Source organism: Pristiophorus japonicus, chromosome 16, assembly GCF_044704955.1.
Source record: "Pristiophorus japonicus isolate sPriJap1 chromosome 16, sPriJap1.hap1, whole genome shotgun sequence".
In the NCBI taxonomy this organism is placed as follows: domain Eukaryota; kingdom Metazoa; phylum Chordata; class Chondrichthyes; family Pristiophoridae; genus Pristiophorus; species Pristiophorus japonicus.
The window spans coordinates 56,789,147-56,809,940 of record NC_091992.1 but is presented as its reverse complement, the minus strand read 5'-3'; the positions used below and the strand labels follow the sequence as shown (position 1 = coordinate 56,809,940).

At 43.8% G+C, this 20,794-nt stretch overlaps 1 protein-coding gene across 5 annotated transcripts in view; it reads left to right on the top strand.

Annotated features, from left to right (window-relative positions):
* LOC139226519 (serine/arginine repetitive matrix protein 3-like) overlaps window positions 1-20,794 on the top strand; it is a 1,009,807-nt gene that overhangs the window by 911,655 nt on the left and 77,358 nt on the right. For all 5 annotated transcript variants that reach the window (XR_011587274.1, XR_011587275.1, XM_070857353.1 and 2 more), the window contains one exon: window positions 14,722-14,802. Coding sequence is in view for 3 of the 5 variants with exons in the window: in XM_070857353.1 (XP_070713454.1) it covers window positions 14,722-14,802 (81 nt within the window). In the remaining 2 variants the exon portion in view is untranslated. The remainder of the gene's footprint in view (window positions 1-14,721; window positions 14,803-20,794) is intronic.

Genomic DNA, 20,794 nt, shown 5'->3' with positions numbered 1-20,794 from the left:
TCTTTTCAGGCATAAAATATGAAGTTCGCTTAAAATATGTAATGAGATTTAGCTGCTCCATATCGTGACATGTTAAAAATTCTGATTGTATTAATTCACACAATGTTTGGGATAGGTATTTTTAATCTAGATCTGTATGGATGCATTCTTGCTAAATCCTGACAGGAACTAGAGGAACGGAATACTGGAACATGGGTTGACAGGTGAAGGGACTGTTGAAATCCTTTGTGAGACATTTGCTTGTGAATCTGACGAGCTCACAGATGGTGTTCAGCTGGATGCCAAGATATTTTTGTCCGTATTCTAATTAGAAAGGGGTATTGGCAATAGGGGGATGTGATGGAATGAAACCTGACCTGCTGCAGAGAAAGAGATGGGCTCATCCGATTGAACCCTCCGGCACCGGAGCTAATGCTGCCTGGGGAGTTGAGTCCTTTCTGAAATGAACTAGTGAGCAGTGATATTTTAGAACCAATTTAGTGTGTTGTATTGTGTATTCGACACACGTCCATCACACTTTAGAAGTTCTCCTTCAAGGTGAAGCGGAGAAAAAAAATAAAAGCAATAATTTCGTGCTGCCTTCTTCTGACCTAGAAATGGAAATTTCTGAGCACGATCCAATGTGCAGACTTCCCTCACCGCCAGCAACTAATGTCTACTTAACCTCAGCATTTATGTAAATAGGACTTTGTGATTTTAAATTGACAAGTCTGCTCTGGCATAATTCTACCTTGGAGAAAATTACTTTGCGTGCTGCCTGATATAATGTTCCTGCCATTATAAAACAGAGTACATCCGATTTACCACGATCATCACCGTAGGAGGTATTGTGTGTATGGATTCCGCAAACAGGAGTAGACCATTCTTCCCATTGGGCTTGCGTCTGCCATTTTATTAGCCATGGTAGTTCTAATTTTTTAACCCCAATTCCTTACAGTTTCACTTTTTTTTCTCCTGTTCTCCCCTTCAGTGTCAGCTGTGGCTCAGTGGGTAACACTCTCGCCTCTGAGTCAGAAGGTTGTAGATTCAAGTCCCACTCCAGGGGCTTGAGCGCAAAGAATTCTAGGCTGACACTCCAGTGCAGTGCTGGGGGAGTGCTGCACTGTCGGAGGTGCGTCTTTTGGGTGAGACCTTCAACCGAGGCCCCGTCTGCCCCCTCAAGTGGACGTAAAAGATTCCATGGCACTACTTTGAAGAAGAGCAGGGGAGTTATCCCCGGTGTCCTGGCCAATATTTATCCCTCAATCAACATAACAAAAAAACAGATTATCTGGTCATTATCACATTGCTGTTTGTGGGAGCTTGCTGTGTGCAAATTAGCTGCCGCATTTCCTACATTACAACAGTGACTACACTCCAAAAGTACTTCATTGGCTTTAAAGCACTTGGAGACATCCGGTGGTCATGAAAGGCGCTGTATAAATCCAAGTCTTTCTTTTCACCTCTCAAGGCACTGAAGATTCCACAGCGCAGCAGTATTCTCATCCAAGTGACATTCATTATTTGTGAGCCTAGACAGTGGATGTTAGCAAGTTATTTGACCATGGAGAATCTGACCTTTTACTCACCCAGTATGTGTTTCCGCACACACACACACACACACACACCTTCCAGGTAGGGGATCAAGGGATAGTATTCAGGAATGGAAACTTTGGTTCCTCTTTCCCTTTCCTAACTCCTGCTGCTGGGCCAATTGCAGTCACGCAATCTTAGATTAGCTAACTCAAGATGAAGTGAGTGCAGCTCCAACAACATTCAAGAAGCTCGACACTATCAAAGAAAAGGCAGCCCGCTTGATTGGCACCCCATCCACCACCTTAAACACTCACTCCCTCCATCACCAGCGCACTGTAGCTGCAGTGTGTACCATCTACAAGATGCACTGAAGCAACTCACCAAGGCTTCTTCGGCAGCACCTCCCAAACCCACAACCTCTACCACCTAGAGGGACAAGGGCAGCAGGCGCATGGGAACACCATCACCTACAAGTTCCCTCCAAGTTGCACACCATCCGGACTTGGAAGCATATCGCCGTACCTTCATCGTCGCTGGGTCAAAATCCTAGAACTCCCTCCCTAACAGCACTGTGTGTGTACCTTCACCACAAGGACTGCAGCGGTTCAAGAAGGCAGCTCATCACCACCTTCTCAACGGCAATTAGGGATGGGCAATAAATGCTGGCCTTGCCAGTGATGCCCACATCCCAGGAACAAATAAAAAGAAAGGTCAAACCTGGACTCTTTTGTATTCTGTGTAAGGCAGTATATTTACCCAGTAGGTTATCAAAGAACTACACATATATTCATGGAGTTGCCAACAGGGATGGAGGGGCATAGAAAATAAGCAAAGTTATGAAATTTGTATCTTATATGCCTGAAGGGTGAGTGGGTTCTTGTCATAATTTGGATTATTTTGAATTCATACTTTCACCAAGTTAGTTGTAAATGAGTTCTGTATTCCCAGAATGGGGTGCAATTCATGATCATCAAGGTGAGATCTTCCGGAGATGTGAAAAGGAATACTTTTCCATTGTTGGCATTGAGGTCAACATCATGCACTCCCATTTCAGCAATGAAGTATTAGATATAGAATCATTGGGCCCAAGTTTCCACATGATTTGCGCCTGATTTTTGGAGCAACTGGTGGAGAACGGACTATCTTAGAAATCGCAATTCTCCACATTTCTTTTTCTGCAGTTCTAGTCAGGTAGAACAGTTTCACTTTGGAACAAAATTTTTTCTTCAAAAGGGGGCGTGTCCGGCCACTGGCGCCTGATTTGAAAGTTTCCACAGTGAAAACGTACTCCAAACTAACTTAGAATGGAGCAAGTGAAGATTTTTGTAGAACTGAAAAAATCTGTTCTACACATTAAAAAAATCAGGCGCAGATTACAAATTAGGCGTCCAGAACGAGGTGGGGTGGGAGGGGGGGGGGAGGGGGAAGGGAAGTCATTAAATTCTACAATAAATCCTTATTTATACTTATACAAATATTATACAAATAAATCCAACCTGAATAAAAATTTATAAGCAAAGAAAAGATTAAATAAACCATCTTCCTACCTGTGTGAAAGTGCTTCAGCCAGGGAGAATGCTGCAGCAAGCCTCACAAAACGAGACAGCCGTTCCCGAACGCGGGGGGGGGGGGGAGGAAGGAAGCCGTTCCAGACGGCGGGCGGGAGGGAACCAACCAACCGAACGGAGGGGAGGAAGCCGTTCCAGACGGCGGGAGGGAGGGAGGGAAGGAGACAGAAGGCTGCAGGAAGCCTCAGAAATTGAGGAGCCATTTCCCGACGGCAAAAGGGGGAGGTTGTCAGGAAATGGCTGCCTCAACTTTCTGAGGCTTCCTGCAGCCTTCTCAGTGCTGATGTGCTGATGGCAATGTGCTTTTAAAAATTGTTCAAAAACTAAACAGCTACAAAGAACTACAAAAATGGCCGACTGCCAATGTTTCCTTCACACTGCGCGTGCGTGAACGCTCCAACGCGCACGCGCAGCGTTGCCGGCAGGAAAAAAACTAATTTAAATAGTACCCGCCCCCTCCCACTTACAAAATCGGCGCGAGTGTAGGCTCCGCCCCCCTGGGCGCAGCGCCAAACAGACATGGAGCTGCAGGGCGCTCCAGAATTGCGAGTTTTTTTTCCGGCGCCGTTTTAGGCGCGAAAAACGGCCGCCCAGCTCGGAGGGGCGCCCATTTTTTATCGTGTGAAAACTTGGGCCCATAGAATGGTATAGAAGGAAACAACAATGTGATAATGACAAGATAATCTGTTTTGGTTATGTTGATTGAGAGATAAATATTGGCCAGGACACCAGGGATAATTCCCCTGCTCTTCTTCGAAATAGTGCCATGGGATCTTTTACCTCCACTTGAGGGAGCAGACGGGACCTCGGTTTAACGTCTCATCTGAAAGACGGCACCTCTGACAGTGCAGCACCCCCTCATCACTGCACTGGAGTGTCAGCCTAGATTTATGTGCTCAAGTCCCTGGAGTGGGGCTTGAATCTTCTGACTCAGGCGAGTGTACTGCCCACTGAGCCACAGCTGACATTGCAGCACAGAAGGAAGCAATTCGGCCCGTCGAGTCTGCGCCGGCTCTTTCAAGGAGCAATCCAATTGGTCCCACTCGCCCGCTCTTGCCCCATATCCCTGCGATTTCTTTCTCCTTCAAGTATTTATCCAATTCTCTTTTGAAGGCTACTATCGAATCTGTATCCACCACCCTATCAGGCAAATCCTGACCACTCGTTGCGCAAAAAAGTTTTCCCTCATGTTGCCTTTGGTTCCTTTGCCAATCACATTAAATCTGTGCCCTCTCGTTATTGACCCTTCACCCATATAGTGGTCAATTCCAGAGCCCAAGGCACACAGGGTGTGGGCACCAATGAGCGGTTCTCACAGGTAAAATGAGGTTGGCTCAATTGCTCTGCATCTACCCGGTCAGGCACTTAACTACACTGTACGTGCCACCGTGACATTGTTGTGTGCCAGCAGCTGTTCACGAGCTGCTAGCTCCCTGCTTTATACCAGACAAATGCCCAACAGGGGGGATGGGGTATCAGGTACAGGGTGGGGAAACACGGAGGAGGGTCACTGGGCAAGGCGATACTGGCATCAGGAGGCATTGTGGCAGCAGTGGGTGTTAATATGTTTTTCAAATAAGGCAGTCTCCACTTTGGTGACCATTCTATACGAGTATGACTGGAGCAGTCCTTCGGCTCTCCAACACGTTATGGAGTGACTGCCTCATTGGTATTCAAGTTGGGCAGCCTAATGAGTCTACCGCAAAATCTTCATTATTCTCCCCACCCACACTGCGGCATGCTGAGTGCCTCTGGCATGTTGTCAGCCTCAGGCTTCCATGCAACATTGTCTGAAACGTGGCCATGCAATGCACAGCACATCAGATTCCCGCTATGATATTATCACCCACATCGAGCAAAGCTGCAGCATTGTGCCTTGACTGACATCTTGGAATTCCAGAGTAGAATAATCCCATTATAGGAATATAGGAGCTGGAGGAGGCAATTCAGCCTCTCGAGCTTGTTCTGCCATTCAATTAGATCATGGCTGATATGTATCTTAAATTCATTTACCTGTCTTCCATAAGAAATAGGAGCAGGAGTATGCCATTTGGCCTCTCAAGCCTGCTCCGCCATTCAATAAGATCATGGCTGATCTGATCTTGGTCTCAACTCCAATTCCCTGCCCTCTACCCTTAACCCTTCACTCCCTTATCATTCAAAAATCTATCTATCACCACCTTAAATATATTCAATGTCCCAGACTCCACCGCTCTCTGGGTAGAGAATTCCAAAGATTCGCAAGTCTCCGAGAGAAGAAATTCCTCCTCATTTCCGTTTTAAATGGGGGCTCCCTTATCTATGCCCCCCAGTTCTAGATTCCCCCATGAGGGGAAACATCCTCTCTGCATCTACCCCGGTCAAGCACTCAGAATCTTATACGTTTCAATAAGATCACCTCTCATTCTTCTAAACTCCAATGAGTATAAGCCCAACCTGCTCATCCTTTCTTCATTAGATAACCGCTTCATCTCAGGAATCAACCTCGTGAACCTTCTTTGAACTGCCTCCAATCCTTCCTTAAATAAGGAGACTAAAACTATATGCAGTACTCCAGGTGTAGTCTCACCAACGCCCTGTACAGTTGTATCAGGACTGCCCTACTTTTATACTCCATCCCCCTTGCAATAAAGACCAACATTCCATTTGCCCTCCTGATTACTTGCTGAACCTACATACTAACTTTTTGTGTTTCATGTACAAAGACTCCCAGGTCTCTCTGTACCTCAGCATTTTGTTATCTCTCCCCATTTAAATAATAATTAGCTTTTTTATTTTTCCGACCAAAGTGGATAACCTCACATTTTCCCACATTATACTCCATCTGCCAAATGTTTGCCCACTCACTTAGCCTGTCTATATCCCTTTGCAAATTTTTTGCGTCCTCCTCACAATTTGCTTTCCCATCCATCTTTGTATCATCAGCAAATTTGGCTACATTACACTTGGTCCCTTCATCCAAGTCATTAATATAGATTGTAAATAGTTGAGGCCCCAGCACTGATCCCTGTGGCACCCCACTAGTTACAGTTTGCCAACCGGAAAATGACCCATTTATCCCGACTCACTATTTTCCTTTAGTTAGCCAATCCTCTATGGTAATAAATTACTCCCAACCCCGTGAGCTCTTACCTTATGCAGTCACCTTTTATGTGGCATCTTATCGAATGCCTTCTGGAAATCCAAATACATGACATCTACTGGTTCCTCTTTATCCACCCTGCTCATTACATCCTCAAAGAACTCCAGCAAATTTTTCAAACATGATTTCCCTTTCATAAAACCATGCTGACTCTGCTGGATTCCATAACTCTTAATATATACCATAAAATGTTCTTAAAGTATAACAAAACACTGTCATGAGTTATATTTTGCTTGCAATGTATTCTAGTCCCTCTGACTGCATGGCATTTGGTAAATCTCTCAAACTACTTCTCACTTTAGGAGTCATTGCTTTGAATACAATTCGGGTTTGGGCAATTAGAGTCCAAACAACAACAACTTGTAGTTATATAGCACTGTTAACGTATTGAAAAGTCCCAAGGCGCTTCACAGGGGTATTATGAAACTTAAAAAATTGACACCGAGCCGCATAAGTAGAAATTAGCGCGGGTGACCAAAAACTTGGTCAAAGGGGTAGGTTTTAAGGAGCGGCTTGAAGGAGGAAAGAGGCAAGGAGGTTTAGGCAGGGAGTTTCAGAGCTTGGGGCCTAGGCAACAGAAGGCACGGCCACCAATGTTTGAGCGATTATAATCAGGGATGCTCAAGAGGGCAGAATTAGAACACATCTCGGGGGTGGGGGGTAGGGGAGGCGGTTGTGGTGCTGGAGGAGATTACAGAGATAGGGAGGGGCAAGGCCATGGAGGGATTTGAAATCGAGGTGTTGCTTAACCAGAAGCCAATGTAGGTCAGCGAGCACAGGAGTGATGGGTGAATGGGACTTGGTGCGAGTTAGGACATGGGCAGCCGAGTTTTGGATCATCTCTAGTTTACATAGGGTAGAATGTGGAGGCCAACCAGGAGTGCGTTGGAATAGTCAAGCCTAGAGGTAACAAAGGCATGGATGAGCTGAAGTAAGGGTGCAGACAGAGGTGGAAATAGGCGGTCTCAGTTATACAACGGATAAGTGGTCATTTCAGGGTCAAATATGACACCAAGGTTGCGAACAGTCTGGTTCAGCCTCAGACAGAAGTTGGGGAGAAGGACGGAGTCAGCCTTGTTGATCAAGTGATGCAGGAAAAATCAGTACTCTCTCGTTATATAGGGACAGAGTGGATCTCTAGAAATCGTTCGCAGTTGAATTTGCATCTGAGGGAGAGGGATGGAAGATAAAAGGACTCTGTCCACTTTTGCATGGTGCTTCTGATAAACACAGTGGCCAGGGAGAGATGCATGGTTAGTCTTGTACCATAAATACATCCATTCTCTGGTGATTTAGTAGAAGGTATCTTTCCTAGTGTTCTTATTTAGAATCTTGGACAGAATCACAATCAGCTTAGAATGCACATACCATAAATTTAACAGAATACAAAATTAAAACCAAATTGTTCCTTTGTCAGTCTTTCAAGCCTGGACCATAAACCTAAAGTGGAAAGCTAAAGTTTAAAAGACGCTTGCTGGCAAAATTATAATGTGCAGCTACCGGCAAATTTTGACAATGGCGTAAATAGGCACTTTAGCTGTTTCACTGAGGTTTCGTGCCTATAAATTACAATTACCATGGTGATCAGCAGTGTTGTGAGTCATTCTGTCCATGTGAATCATCACAGCCTAGCAATTATCATGGGATTTGCGAAAGTGTGAGAAACATTTTAAGTGGATATGAGAAGTGAAGAATGGGTCGTTTGGTCCGTGGAACCTGCTCCTTCCAATGGAGCATGTACAGATTGCATTGTCCCAGAGGCTATCTCATTTATTTAATCTCTTGGGAATAGTGATTGAAATTTTGACAGAAAGGGGCAGCAGGGAGACAAAGCAAGGCAGTAATATTCAGTAGTCAGCGCTGAGCAAAGTTAACTACTTCAGGCTTGTCTGTTACATTAAATCCACTGTTTCCCCCTCATTTTAACTCCTTGCTGCATTACAGCCTCACCTTTCCTGCCGCAGACTGCTTTCTTCCTGGAATATTTAGGGTTTTTTCAGTCATTTTTCCAAGCGCCATATAATATATGGTTGGCAGATTGTGTATGAGCATTAGATAGCATTTGTGGAACATTGCCTTCCAAATTAATTTGAATGATCAAATACAAATAGTTTAGGCTTCTGGTAATCCTGAACTGTCCTCTTCAACAGGCCAAACTGTTAGTGTAAGGTTTACAATAATGCTCTTAAACATTGAAAATTAGGTGTCATAGTCTGATTAAGCATACAGAACAGGCAACAGTACTTACAACATACACATAAAGGGTAGTACTCACAACTATACCTAATGATGGTTGGTTGGGAATTCAATATGTTATAGTTCGCAGTATCTTGGGTCTTTGCAAATCCAAATACCCGTTACAAACTGCCAATTTTTAGACACTTTGCCTACTCCCTCCTTGACAATCCACACAATTCTACATTACATAATATCCCTAAAGGACATTAGTGAACCAACAATCTGGAAGCAAGCACACAAATTACCAGATTTATTGAATTTGATTGCACACCTTGCCATGGTTGGATTTGAAGTCACGATCTCTGGGTTGCTAGTCCAGAAGCATGACCACTAGACTACTGTACCGTCATTACTCCATCCGTTCTGTGCCTCTAATATGCATTCCATGATGGAGAACCCATTACTGCACACTACTCCAGAAGAGGCCTCCCCAATGTCTTCGGCAAATTCAACCACTTTGCTTTATATTTAATCCCACCTAAGTATAAAACCCAGAATCACATTCACCTTTTTTATGGTCATTTCTATCTGTTCCCCTTAATTTCTATCCCTCAGTTAAGGATCTTACCATTTAGGCTGTACCTCCTTTCACTTTTTTTCATGATGATCTCATTGAAACATAAGATTCTGAGAGGGCTTGAGAGGGTAGATACTGAGAGGTTGTTTCCTTTGGCTGGAGAGTCCAGAACTAGGGGGCATAGTCTCAGGATAAAGGTTCACCCATTTAGGACTGAGATGAAGAGAAATGTCTTCACTCAAAGGGTTATGAATTTTTGGAATTCTCTATCTAAAGAGTTGTGGATGAACATAAGATCAAAAGAAATAGGAGCAGAAGTAGGCCATTTGGCCCCTCGAGCTTGCTCCGCCATTCAATAAGATCATGGATGATCTGATCTTGGGCTCAACTCCACTTCCCTGCCCACTTCCCATAATCCTTAACTCCCTTATCATTCAAAAATCTGTCTATCTCCACCTTAAATGTATTCAATGACCCAGCCTCCACAACTCTCTGGGGTAGAGAAGTCCAAAGATTCACAACCCTCTGAGATGCTCAGTCATTGAGTATATTCAAGTCTGAGAGAGAGATATTTTTGGACTCTAGGGGAATCAAGAGATATGGGTATCGGGCGAGAAAGTGGAGTTGAGGTCGAAGATCAGCCATGATCATATTGAATGGTGGAGCAGGCTCGATAGGGCCATATGGCCTACCTCTGCTCCTATTTCTTATGTTCTTATGTCAGTAAGCACTGAAGATGCTGTGAGGGTTTAGCTAAAAGCATTATATGAGCCTGACAGTGTAAGGGATCTGAATTAACATGCAGAGTAGAACCTATAGTACCATGAATTAATGGCTTTACTAATGTCAGCTAATCAGTCTTGTTCACTTCATCAGGCACAGTACCTTGTGGAAAGCTAGATCCCCAGATGTCATTAGCAAAGATATAAGACTCCGAACCTAGGGCGGATTTTTATTGCCTTTGTGAGAAAATAACTAGAGCTTAAATCCCACGATGTGTGACGGTGAATTCCCCAACACGGGCAAAACAATCCTTATTTCTTCCGTTAATATCAGTGGTGCTCAATGTTCATAGCACACCATTTGGGAAGGAGCAGGATAAAATCTCCATTCATGTGGCGTGATAAATGGTAGCTGAATCCTTTTTATGTCACTGCACGTGTCTCAGCTCATAAGTGCACAAAGCATCACCTTAGAGGGAGCATTGTAATAGGATTGTTGCCTCCCCCCACTGTGGGGAATCAATCGTAGAACCATGGATATGTACTGCACAGACGGAGGCCATTCGCCCATTGTGTCCATGCCGACCGACAAAGAGCTACCCAGCCTAATCCCACTTTCCAGCTCTTGCTCCATAGCCCTGTAGGTTATGGCACTTCAAGTGCATATCGAAGTACTTTTTAAATGCTATGAGGGTTTCTGCCTCGACCACCCTTTCAGGCAGTGAGTTCCAGACCCCCATACCCTCTGAGTGAAAACATTTCTCCTCGAGTCCCCTCTAAACCTCCTACCACTTACTTTAAATCTTTGCCCCTTGGTTATTGACCCCTCTGCTAAGGGGAATAGGTTCAACATGACTTCCTTGCTTTTGTATTCCATTCCTCCAGGTAAAAAGCTAACCGATTCAGTTTGCTCTTTATAGCCATATCTATGTGACCTGCCATTTTTTATGACCTATATAACTGCGTTATTACATTAGAGGGAGCAACATGGGGCAGCCCGGCCCGGAAATCGGCGTGATCCCGGCCTGCAAGACCATCAGCAGGCCGGGGCCATTAGAGGGAGCAGCTTGCAGCTGCCTGCATGCCACTGCAGGGAGCAGGGCCTGCTGCTGCAGGAGGGCGATGGCTGCGAAGCCAGGTCGCTAATTGCAGTGCAGACATGCACAGCAGGAGGGGCAAAGGAGTTTGTAGATGGAGGTGACCGGGGCCCAGGAGAGGCGTGAGTTTGGGGCTCAGAGAAGGCGAGGGCCCAAGGGCAGCATGGGCCAGCCCACCCTGCGATATGTGTGCGCTGGGTCCGTGCAGCAGAGCTGGTCTCCAGTCGTCCTTGCCACTGGACCAAGGCCTAGCTCTGTCAAGCCCATGTGGCTGGTGTGCAACGGCCACCACACATTAAAAAAATCCATGCATAGGCATCTTCCACCCTTCAAGATGTAGTTCTGGATCTGGAATATTAGTTCAGGATCTGGAACATTGAAACACATGTGAACTCATCCCGTTTTGGTGTGGAAGCTGTCATGTATTCAACTGTCATTGTAACCCATGTATAAACTGACCAAAGTTGTACACCGTGAGAACATTGACCACTAGGTGGTGAACTTGTGGGAGACACTCCTAACCTGGACTTTCAGGTATAAAAGGGGAAGCTCCACCCACCTTCATCACTTCAGTGCTGGCTAATAAAGGTTACAGGTCACAGAGTGACCTTCTCTCAAGTATGGGCCTCATGTGCATTTATACTGTATCGTAAGGTCATATCAGAAGCAAATCATCCTCGCTTCGAGGGACTGCCTATGATGATGATGAAGGGGAGTAGGTCCTTCCTATCCACTCTATCTAGGCCCCTCAATTTTATACACCTCAATTAGGTCTCTCCTCAGCCTCTTCTGTTCCAAAGAAAACAACCCTAGCCTATCCAATCTTTCCTTAATAAGAATATAAGAACATAAGAAATAGGAACAGGAGTAGGCCATTCGGCCCCTCGAACCTGCTCTGCCATTCTATAAGAGATCTGATCTTGGGCTCATCATCACGTCCCTGCCCACTCCCCATAACCCTTCATTCCCTTATCTTTCCAAAATCTGTCTATCTCCACCTTAAATATATTCAACGACCCAGTCTCCACAGCTTTCTGGGGCAGAGAATGCCACAGATTTACGACCCTTGAGAGAAGAAATTCCTCCTCATCTCAGTTCTAAATGGGTGACCTCTTATTCTGAAACTATGCCCCCTAGTTCTAGATTCCCCCATGAGTGGAAACATCCTCTCTGAATGTAACTTATCGAGCCTCCTCATTATCATACATATTTCAATAAGCTCACCTTTCATTCTTCTAAACTCCAATGAGTATAAGCCCAACCTACTCAACCTTTCTTCACAAGTCAACCCCTTCATCTCAGGAATCAACCTCATGAACCTTCTCTGAACTGCCTCCAATGTAAGTATATCCCTCCTTAAATAAGGAGACCAAAACTGTACACAGTACTTCAGGTGTGGTCTCACTAATATCCTGTACAGTTATAGCAGGACATCTCTGCTTTTATACTCTAGCCCCCTTGCAATAAAGGTCCACATTCTATTTGCCTTCCTGATTACATGCTGTACATGCATACTAGGTTTTTGCACAAGGACCCCAAGGTTCCTCTTTACTGCAGAATTTTGTAATCTCTCTCCATCTAAATAATAATTAGCTTTTTTATTTTTCCTGCCAAAGTAGATAACCTCACATTTTCCTACATTATACTCCATCTGCCAAATGTTTGCTCACTCACTTAGCCTGTCTTATATCCCTTTGCATATTCTTTGTGTCCTCCTCACAACTTGCTTTCCCACCCATCTTTGTATCATCAGCAAACTTGGCTACATTACAATCGGTCCCTTCATCCAAGTCATTAATATAGATTGTAAATAGTTGAGGCTCCCGCACCGATCCCTGCGGCACTCCACTATTTACCGCTTCCCAACCGGAAAATGATCCATTTATCCCGACTCTCTGTTTTCTGTTAGTTAGCCAGTCCGCTATCCATGCTAATATTACCCCCAATCCCATGAGCTTTTATCTTGTACAGTAACCTTTTATGTGGCACTTTATCGAATGCCTTCTGGAAATCCAAATACACCACATCCACTGGTTCCCCCTTACCACCCTGCTCATTGCATCCTCAAAGAACTCCAGCAAATTTGTCAACATGATTTTCCTTTCATAAAACCATGCTGACTCTGCTTGACTGTATTATGCTTTTCAAAATGTCCTGCCACTGTCTCCTTAATAATGGAATCCAGTATTTTCTCAACAACAGATGTTAGGCTAACTGGTCTATAGTTTTCTGCTTTCTGTCTGCCTCCTTTTTTAAATAGGTATGTTACATTTGCAGTTTTCCAATCCACTATCTCTGCAGCCATTTCTTTTAAGACCCTGGGATGCAAGCCATCAGATCCAGGGGACTTGTCCACCTTTAGTCCCATTATTTTACCAAGTAGTTTTTCTTTAGTGATAATTGTTTTAAGTTCCTCCCTCCCCATAGCCCCTTGATTATCCATTATTGGGATGTTTTTAGTGTCTTCTACAGTGAAGATCGATACAAAATATTTGTTCAAAGTCTCTGCCATTTCCCTGTTCTCCATTATTAATTCCTCAGTCTCATCCTCTAAGGGATCAATGTTTACTTTAGCTACTCTCTTCCTTTTTATAGCTAAAATTTTCCAGTCCTGGCAACATCCTCAGAAATCTCCTCTGTACCCTCTCTAGTGCAATCCCATCTTTCTTGTAATGTGGTGACCAGAACTGCACTCAGTACTCTAGCTGTGGCCTAACTAGCATTTTATACATTTGAAGCATAACCCCACCCACATCACCTCCCCCACCCGCTCTTGTATTTTATGCCTTGGCTAATAAAGGCAAGTATCCCGTATGCCTTCTTCACCACCTTATCGACCTGTCCTGCTACCTCAGGGATCTATGGACATGCACTCCAAGGTCCCTCTGTTCTTTGACAGTATCCTACCATTTAATGTGTATTCCCTTGCCTTGTTAACCCTCCCCAAATGCATTACCTCACACTTCTCCGGATTGAATTCCATTTGCCACTGTTCTGACCAGTCCAGTGATATCTTCCTGCAGTCCGTAGCTTTCTCCTTCATGTTCAGGTGGCCTCAACTCAGCAACTAACTTTTTTTGTGATTTGAGATGAGAATCCTTGTAATGAGGAGGGCAGGACCCAGTCTTGTGTGTGCCCATATATGCCCTGTGCTCTGGCACAGTATCCGTCGCTGCCGATGTAAAGTCGGCTGTGAACATCAGTCCACCAAATGCACATTGCTCTGATGAATAAAGTAAGAATTTAACACTGTGTCAAGCGTTAGCATCAAGGCAAAAAAATGAATGTAGAGAAAACTTCTGTTCCTGGTCATTTGCAATTGAGAACTGAACAATGCAAGCTGTAATGTGGCTCTGATAATATATTTGAGATTTGATTAAAGGATATATCAGGAAAAATTGAACAGGCGGGGGCTCCTTGCTCTAGAAAAGAGGAAACTGAAAGATGACCTCATAGAGGTTTTTAAAACTATGAAAGGGTTTGATAGGGCAGACATAGAGAGAATGATTCCACTGGTGGCGAAGTCTAAAACTAGGGGCCATAAATATAAGAGTCACTAATAGTTCCAATAAGGAATTCAGAAGAAACTTCTTTACCTAGGTAGTGGTTAGAATGTGGATCTCACTACCACAGGGAGTGTTTGAGGTGAATAGCATCGATGCATTTAAGGGGAAGCTGGATAAGTCCATGAGGGAGAAAGCATTAGAAGGATATGTTGATAGGGTTAGATGAAGTAAATAAAGCTGGAGGAGGCTCGTGTGGCACATACACACCGTATGGACTGGTTGGGTCGAACGGTCTGTTTCTGTGCTGTAGATTCTATGTAATGCCGTTAAGGTGGTTTCTTATCCCACACTAATTAATTTTTGTATCTTTTTGTCTGAACAATCTCTCCCCCCTCACGCTGTCGATGCCGATGAAGTCTGAAAAGAAAATCGAGCAGTTCTCCCTCACCGCCACCCAAGAAGAAAAAGAAGAAGAAATCGGGGCACTACAAAAGCCGGTAAATGTCTCCTTGTGTTAACATTGCATAATTACAATAGGCGGTCACAATAAGGGGAGGAAGCTCCAAGGTTAGCTATAATGAATCGTAAATATGTAACATCCAAGTCAGTATTGTATTTTTAAACAAAACTTTGTTGTGTTGTATTTTCAAAATGTCTTCATTTACAAGGCTGCTCTGTGGAGCCATTTCAGGAGCTGAGCCCTTGGGGCATCTCTTTGAAGTGCTATGTCTTCTTATCACTGTGATTGATCCGTGTACAAAGCATTCATGACAAGCCAGCCATCTGTCCTTCTCTCCCTCTTGGTCATTGCCGAATTTTTGATGTGCCTTTCACAAAGACTTGGCGAAAGCAAGGGAGTGGGATGCTTGGCAGATGGACATTCAAGTTAAGAAGCTAGAGAGGATCTCCAAAAGGTGACATCATCTCCGCTAGTTTCCCAGATGAAATTGAAGAAGCACAGAGACCCAGAGAGGCCACTGATGATTTTTTTAAAAATCCATAATTATGTGGAACACATCAACGTTACCGATCTGTGGAGTCTTCTTTAGTTGCCAACAGCTTTGAATGTTCAATGGCCAATTAGTTAATGCTTTGCCTCCATAATTCCTTTTGCAAATAAGACTTGGAAGAAGTGAATAGTGAAGTAAACAGCAGATGGTTGGCAGGGTGTAATGAGACACCAAATGTTCTGTTTGACACTTAAGCACATCCAAAATTTTACATAAACTAAAAGTAGAATTGCCCAGTCACACAAAAATTATTTAAACGGAGGGAAATTAAGAGAATTTTTTTTGTTTATGGTAAATAAAATGGTCTTATAAGGAAGAATTCAGATGAATGCGGAGAAACACCCCCTCCTCTTTTAGGTGCAGGCCCCATCCTTTCAATGCCGTGCTCCTCTGCCACCCAGTTTGAGTGCTGGTCCAGCCTTTTCAGTGGCCACTTTGAGTGGAGACCCTCCCTTTGCAATACGCACTCCGATGAAATTCTCCATTCAGCATCAACCAAGTAGTGGAAACTCCAAATATTTCAACCTGTCTCATCTGTAGCTAAAACCCCTCCTGCCCCTCAGTGCTTAGCCCCTGTGTAATGTTTTGGCTTCATTTATAACAAAATCATGAGATATGAAGAAAAGAGAGGCAAACTTCTGGGATGCATCAAATTGATTTTATTCTTACACTTAGGGAGAAGATAAGCCATAGTAGAAAAAAGTATTTAGCTGCCCTCTTGGACTGTTTAAAGAGCACATTGTTTACATTATGATAGGGAAGAATATGCATCATGAACAGGAAATGCATACTATCTGTATCTTAGAATTTTAAGATTATGCCTCCTTGTTCTTGATTCTCCCACAAGAGCAAATAGTTTTGCTATATCTATCCTATCGAATCCTTTTACATTTTAAACTCCTCGATCTGATCACCGCTCAATTTACTATGCTCAACAAAATACAAGCCAAGTTTATGCAACCTGTCCATATAATTTAATCCTCTAAGTCTCAGTATGATTCTTTTGAATCTGCACTGCAGAATTATCCAGGAGTTTAAGGGGTTACAATCTAAAACTAGATGGTCAAATTTATTTACAGCAGAAATAATATAGAAGCAGAAAGTCACAGCATAATGCCAAAAGAGTGCAATAATGAATATTATATAATACAGTAACTGATCTGTTAAACAAAACAGTCTGAAATCCCTACTTTTCTTTTAAGTAAGTTCCTAGTAACAGTCTCTGATAAAGAAATAGACCTCCTATTACCACGCAATAGTGGTGAATTAAATAGGTACTGAAGATCCCCTAAAACCTTTGTAGATTATTAAATCTTTGGCAATGAAATTATTGCTCCTCAATGGTCAGCCAATTAAATCACTAACCATTTTTAACACTTAAGCGAGAAAGGTGTGGACTGAGATATGGTGATTAGATTTCAGGCAGAAAATTCCAAATAATCGCTCGTGTAAAAAACATTTTCCTCATGTCTCCTCTAGTTCTTTTGCCAATCACCTTAAATCTGTGCCCTCTGGTTAACGATCCTTCCGCCATTGGAAACAGTTTATTTTTATTTACTCTATTTAAACCCTTCAAGATTTTAAACACCGCTATCAAATCTCCTCTTGGCCTTCTCTGCTCGAAGGAGAACAACTCCAGCTTCTCCAGTCTATCCACATAACTGTCATCCCTTGAACCATTCGAGTAAATCTCTTCTGAACCCTCTCCAACGCTTTCTCGTCCTTCCTAAAGTGTTCCTAACTAATTAAAAACAAACAGAAGAATTGGAGACAGAGATTTGTGTTTTAATGGTGCATGCTCCCATAAAAATCATTAGAGGATATATTGGCTTTTAAAGGAAACTAGGCTTGAGACTTACTAGGTGAAAGCTGGTTCAGACCCAAAGTAAATGCTAAGTTTATTTCACCTATTAAATGTATCTGAGCAGAAATGAAACTTCCCCATGATTGAATAACAATAATGATCAAATTAAAAAGTTTATGATTAATGCTTTTTAGCACTTTGAGCAGTACTTTAATATACATAACCTAACTAAATGAATCCTGGTGCACTGGTCTGGTCATCAAACACATGTCCACACAGAATCTTAAGAAAAAGCCTTCAGAAGGGCAGGTAGCTGCTCCATCCAGGCATCCATAGCAAAGGAATTCTAAAAACTCACCCCGTAATGTAAATTGGAAAAGCTGAATATAGAGGAATGTCTTAACAGCTCAGACTGTTTTGTGCACAATAGGTGACGGGTTTGGGTATATTTTAAAACTAATCCTTTTGGAATGGGGTTAACGTTAGTCAGCATTACTCTAAATAACAACTTGCATTTATATAGAACCTTTAACGTAGTAAAACATTCCAAGGCATAATAGTGAGATCCACTGAAACTCAAAATAGATCGACGGAGGTGAAAGTGATGAGATCAAAGGGCCGAAATTCAACTCCGCCCAAAACGGCGTGGACCTACTGTTTATCTGGAGAAATTCAGCTCCTTGAACGTTTTTTTCAAGCGGGGCGGAAGTGGCCTCCTCGTGGGGGCGGAGCGGAAGTGGGGACGGAGTGGAGTGGACGTCATAGCGGGGTGGAAGTGGGGGCGGGACGGAATCTCCACCGCTGTCAGTCATCAGCGCCGCACCGATGACATCATCGCACTGGCGCATCAGCACGTCTCTTCAGTTAAAGGGGAGAGCCGCTGCAAGCTCTGCATCTTTTTCAGTTAGGTTCACTGGGCCACCAGGAAGGGTTTTGGCCAAGCCAGTGGCTTGGCACCCAAGAGGGGGTGCCAGGCTGCCTGTTGGCGGCCTGGCCGAACCCGGGGGCATAATTGTTGGCCCGACATGGCAGTCGGCCGACAATAAAAAATAAAATGGCGTCGTCAGCAGTGCCCCTTTAACGGCAGCTGTGCCCCCAACCAACAGGGAGTGCACCGACACAAAAAGCTGTCAGGGGCACCGAACGGCGGCCTGGAGATTTTGCAGGTGAATTTCCCTCCCGGGGCGGCTCCGTTGCGGTGCGCGCTCTGATGACATCTTTAAGACACATCTGCAGGAGCGGGGTGGATCACCACACCGCAGCAAAAAACCCCAAAGTAAATTTAGCGAGGGTCGGCCAGGCAGCCGCAAGTCGGTGACCATTTGGCCTTATCGGGATTTCGGCCCCCAAATCTATATTGATGAACATGAGTCTATGTCTGGCAGTAGCAGACTGTTGAGCCACTTAAGTACAGTGTAGTTTCCACTAAATACGTGTATAGAAAGATGCAGGAACAATTGGAGCTGCCAACACTGAGATAAGATAAAATTCTGTTAGGTATGGGTATCTAATAATACGGAGCAAAGGTAGGAAAATGGAGTTGAGGGCGAGATTAGACATCATCTAATGAAATGGTGGAACAAGCTTAAACATAGAAAATAGGTGCAGGAGTAGGCCATTCGGCCCTTCGAGCCTGCACCGCCATTCAATAAGTTCATGGCTAAAGGGCTGAATGGCCCACTGCTATTCCTAATGTTACTACATTACCAAGAGGGTTTAGAAAGATCATTAGAACCCATAATGGAAGCCTAATATTATTGCTGTTCAAACCAGTTTACAAAATATTCTCCCAGAGAATGCAGGAAACTTAATACAACATTAGAATGGAGTGGTTTCCATTGACATTTCCTATGGGTTGGAGTGTCTACCTACATTGCAACTTATAAAGGTTCAGTTGATCTTATTCACCACAATACAAATCCAGCACCATCTCCCTGAGCATTACCACTGGGTGGTAAATACTCTTGGGTTTTGATGCGACAGCTTTGTGGATTCTATCCAGAAAAAAAAACTTAGACTAGACTCTGAGGAAGCTCAGCTTCTCATTCACATTGAACTGCAATATCACTAACCCCAGATAACTGCAGGGCTGATCCAAGGATAACGCTGCACGTTACATGAAACTTCTGATGCAAGCATAAACATTTACCTAAGTGTCTATTTTGCAATGTTCAGCATATTAAGGATAGTCAATCTACTGCCAAAGTTCTCCATCAAGCAGTGGGACATAAACAAATCCAAGCAATTTTAAATGATGTATATGTTAATGTTAATGATCCAGCTAGACCGGGGCAGGAAATAGGGGAAGGTTGCCCAATGCCATTGCACTGCTCATCCAGTACGGCACTGACAGATCATTTTAAACTTAAGTGATGACAGGAAATCCATGGCTGTTCTGCAGCAGACGTTTCAGCACTTGCTGTTGCAGGGATTGACCTGGCCTGATGTCACTGCTGGGCCAGGATTTAGTATCTATCTTGCATTTAGTTTGATTAATTCAGTGAAGGAAGAGGTTATATAAGCGCTGGACTACATAGATGTGGAAACTCACGATTTAACGTCATGCCAAAAACTCTTCCCAATTCAAGTATCAAAGGTTTGGCAAGCTAGCTCGGCCTTTGACAGGATTCAGTCCCCTTCTGGTTTTCAGTGTAAAGTCTCAAGGCAGCTGGGGTCCGCACTGGTTTTCTTAAAGGTTGCCGGCAGTGCAGCTCCTGAAACGCACTCGCCTGTGTGCAAATGTCAGACAACAGATGCTTCTGTGCACCTCGCGGAGGCTGCTCACTGCGTATCTGTGGGGACGTGCTCACCTGCAACTGGCGATATGAGGTAACTGGTTTCATGTTTTAGTGGTTTGATACTTTCTCGTGCTTTGGGTGGTTTAGGAACTGAAGCTTGGCTTTCCGTCTTTTCTAATCACTGTTGCTCATCTGTTTCACTGCATTCTCACATTGTTAATTGCAAGCAAAAAGAGGAAACCTGGATCAGAGAGAAGGTAAGAGCGTAAAGGTCGAAGCGAGGAAGTTGTATGTAGCAAGTGTGTTGAAGAAACAGTGTCCCTTTAAAGGTCTGAATAGGCAAGTCATTTAATGCCCTTTGTCATGGACTATTGTTTATTCTGGTCCGCCATCAATTATGATGTTTTAAAAGACCAAAAGGGTTGCTTGCCATTTTAACTTCTAAAATGTTGTTTATTAAATAGTTAAATACAGTCACAATCAGAAAAGCTGGACTATGGAGGACCGGGGTGTACAAATTAGACTTTTACTCTGCAGAGTTTGAGATTTTGATTTGTCCATGAACATATTCTTGTCTCGCTTTTAACAGTGATGAGCAATGAATCAAGCTGTGGTCTTAAATGACCTAAACTAAGTCGTACTGGGTTTATTCACTCCAGAGACTTGAGCACAAAAATCTAGGCTGACACTCCAGTGCAGTGCTGAGGGAGTGCTGCACTGTCGGAGGTGCCGTCTTTCGGATGAAACGTTAAGCCGAGGCCCAGTTTGCCCTCTCAAGTGGACGTAAAAGATCCCGTGGCACTATTTCGAAGAAGAGTAGGGTAGTTATTCCCGGTGTCCTGGCCAACATTTACCTTTAAGTCAACATTTAAAACAGATTATCTAGTTATTATCACATTGCTGTTTGTGGGAGCTTGCTGTGCACAAATTGGCTGCC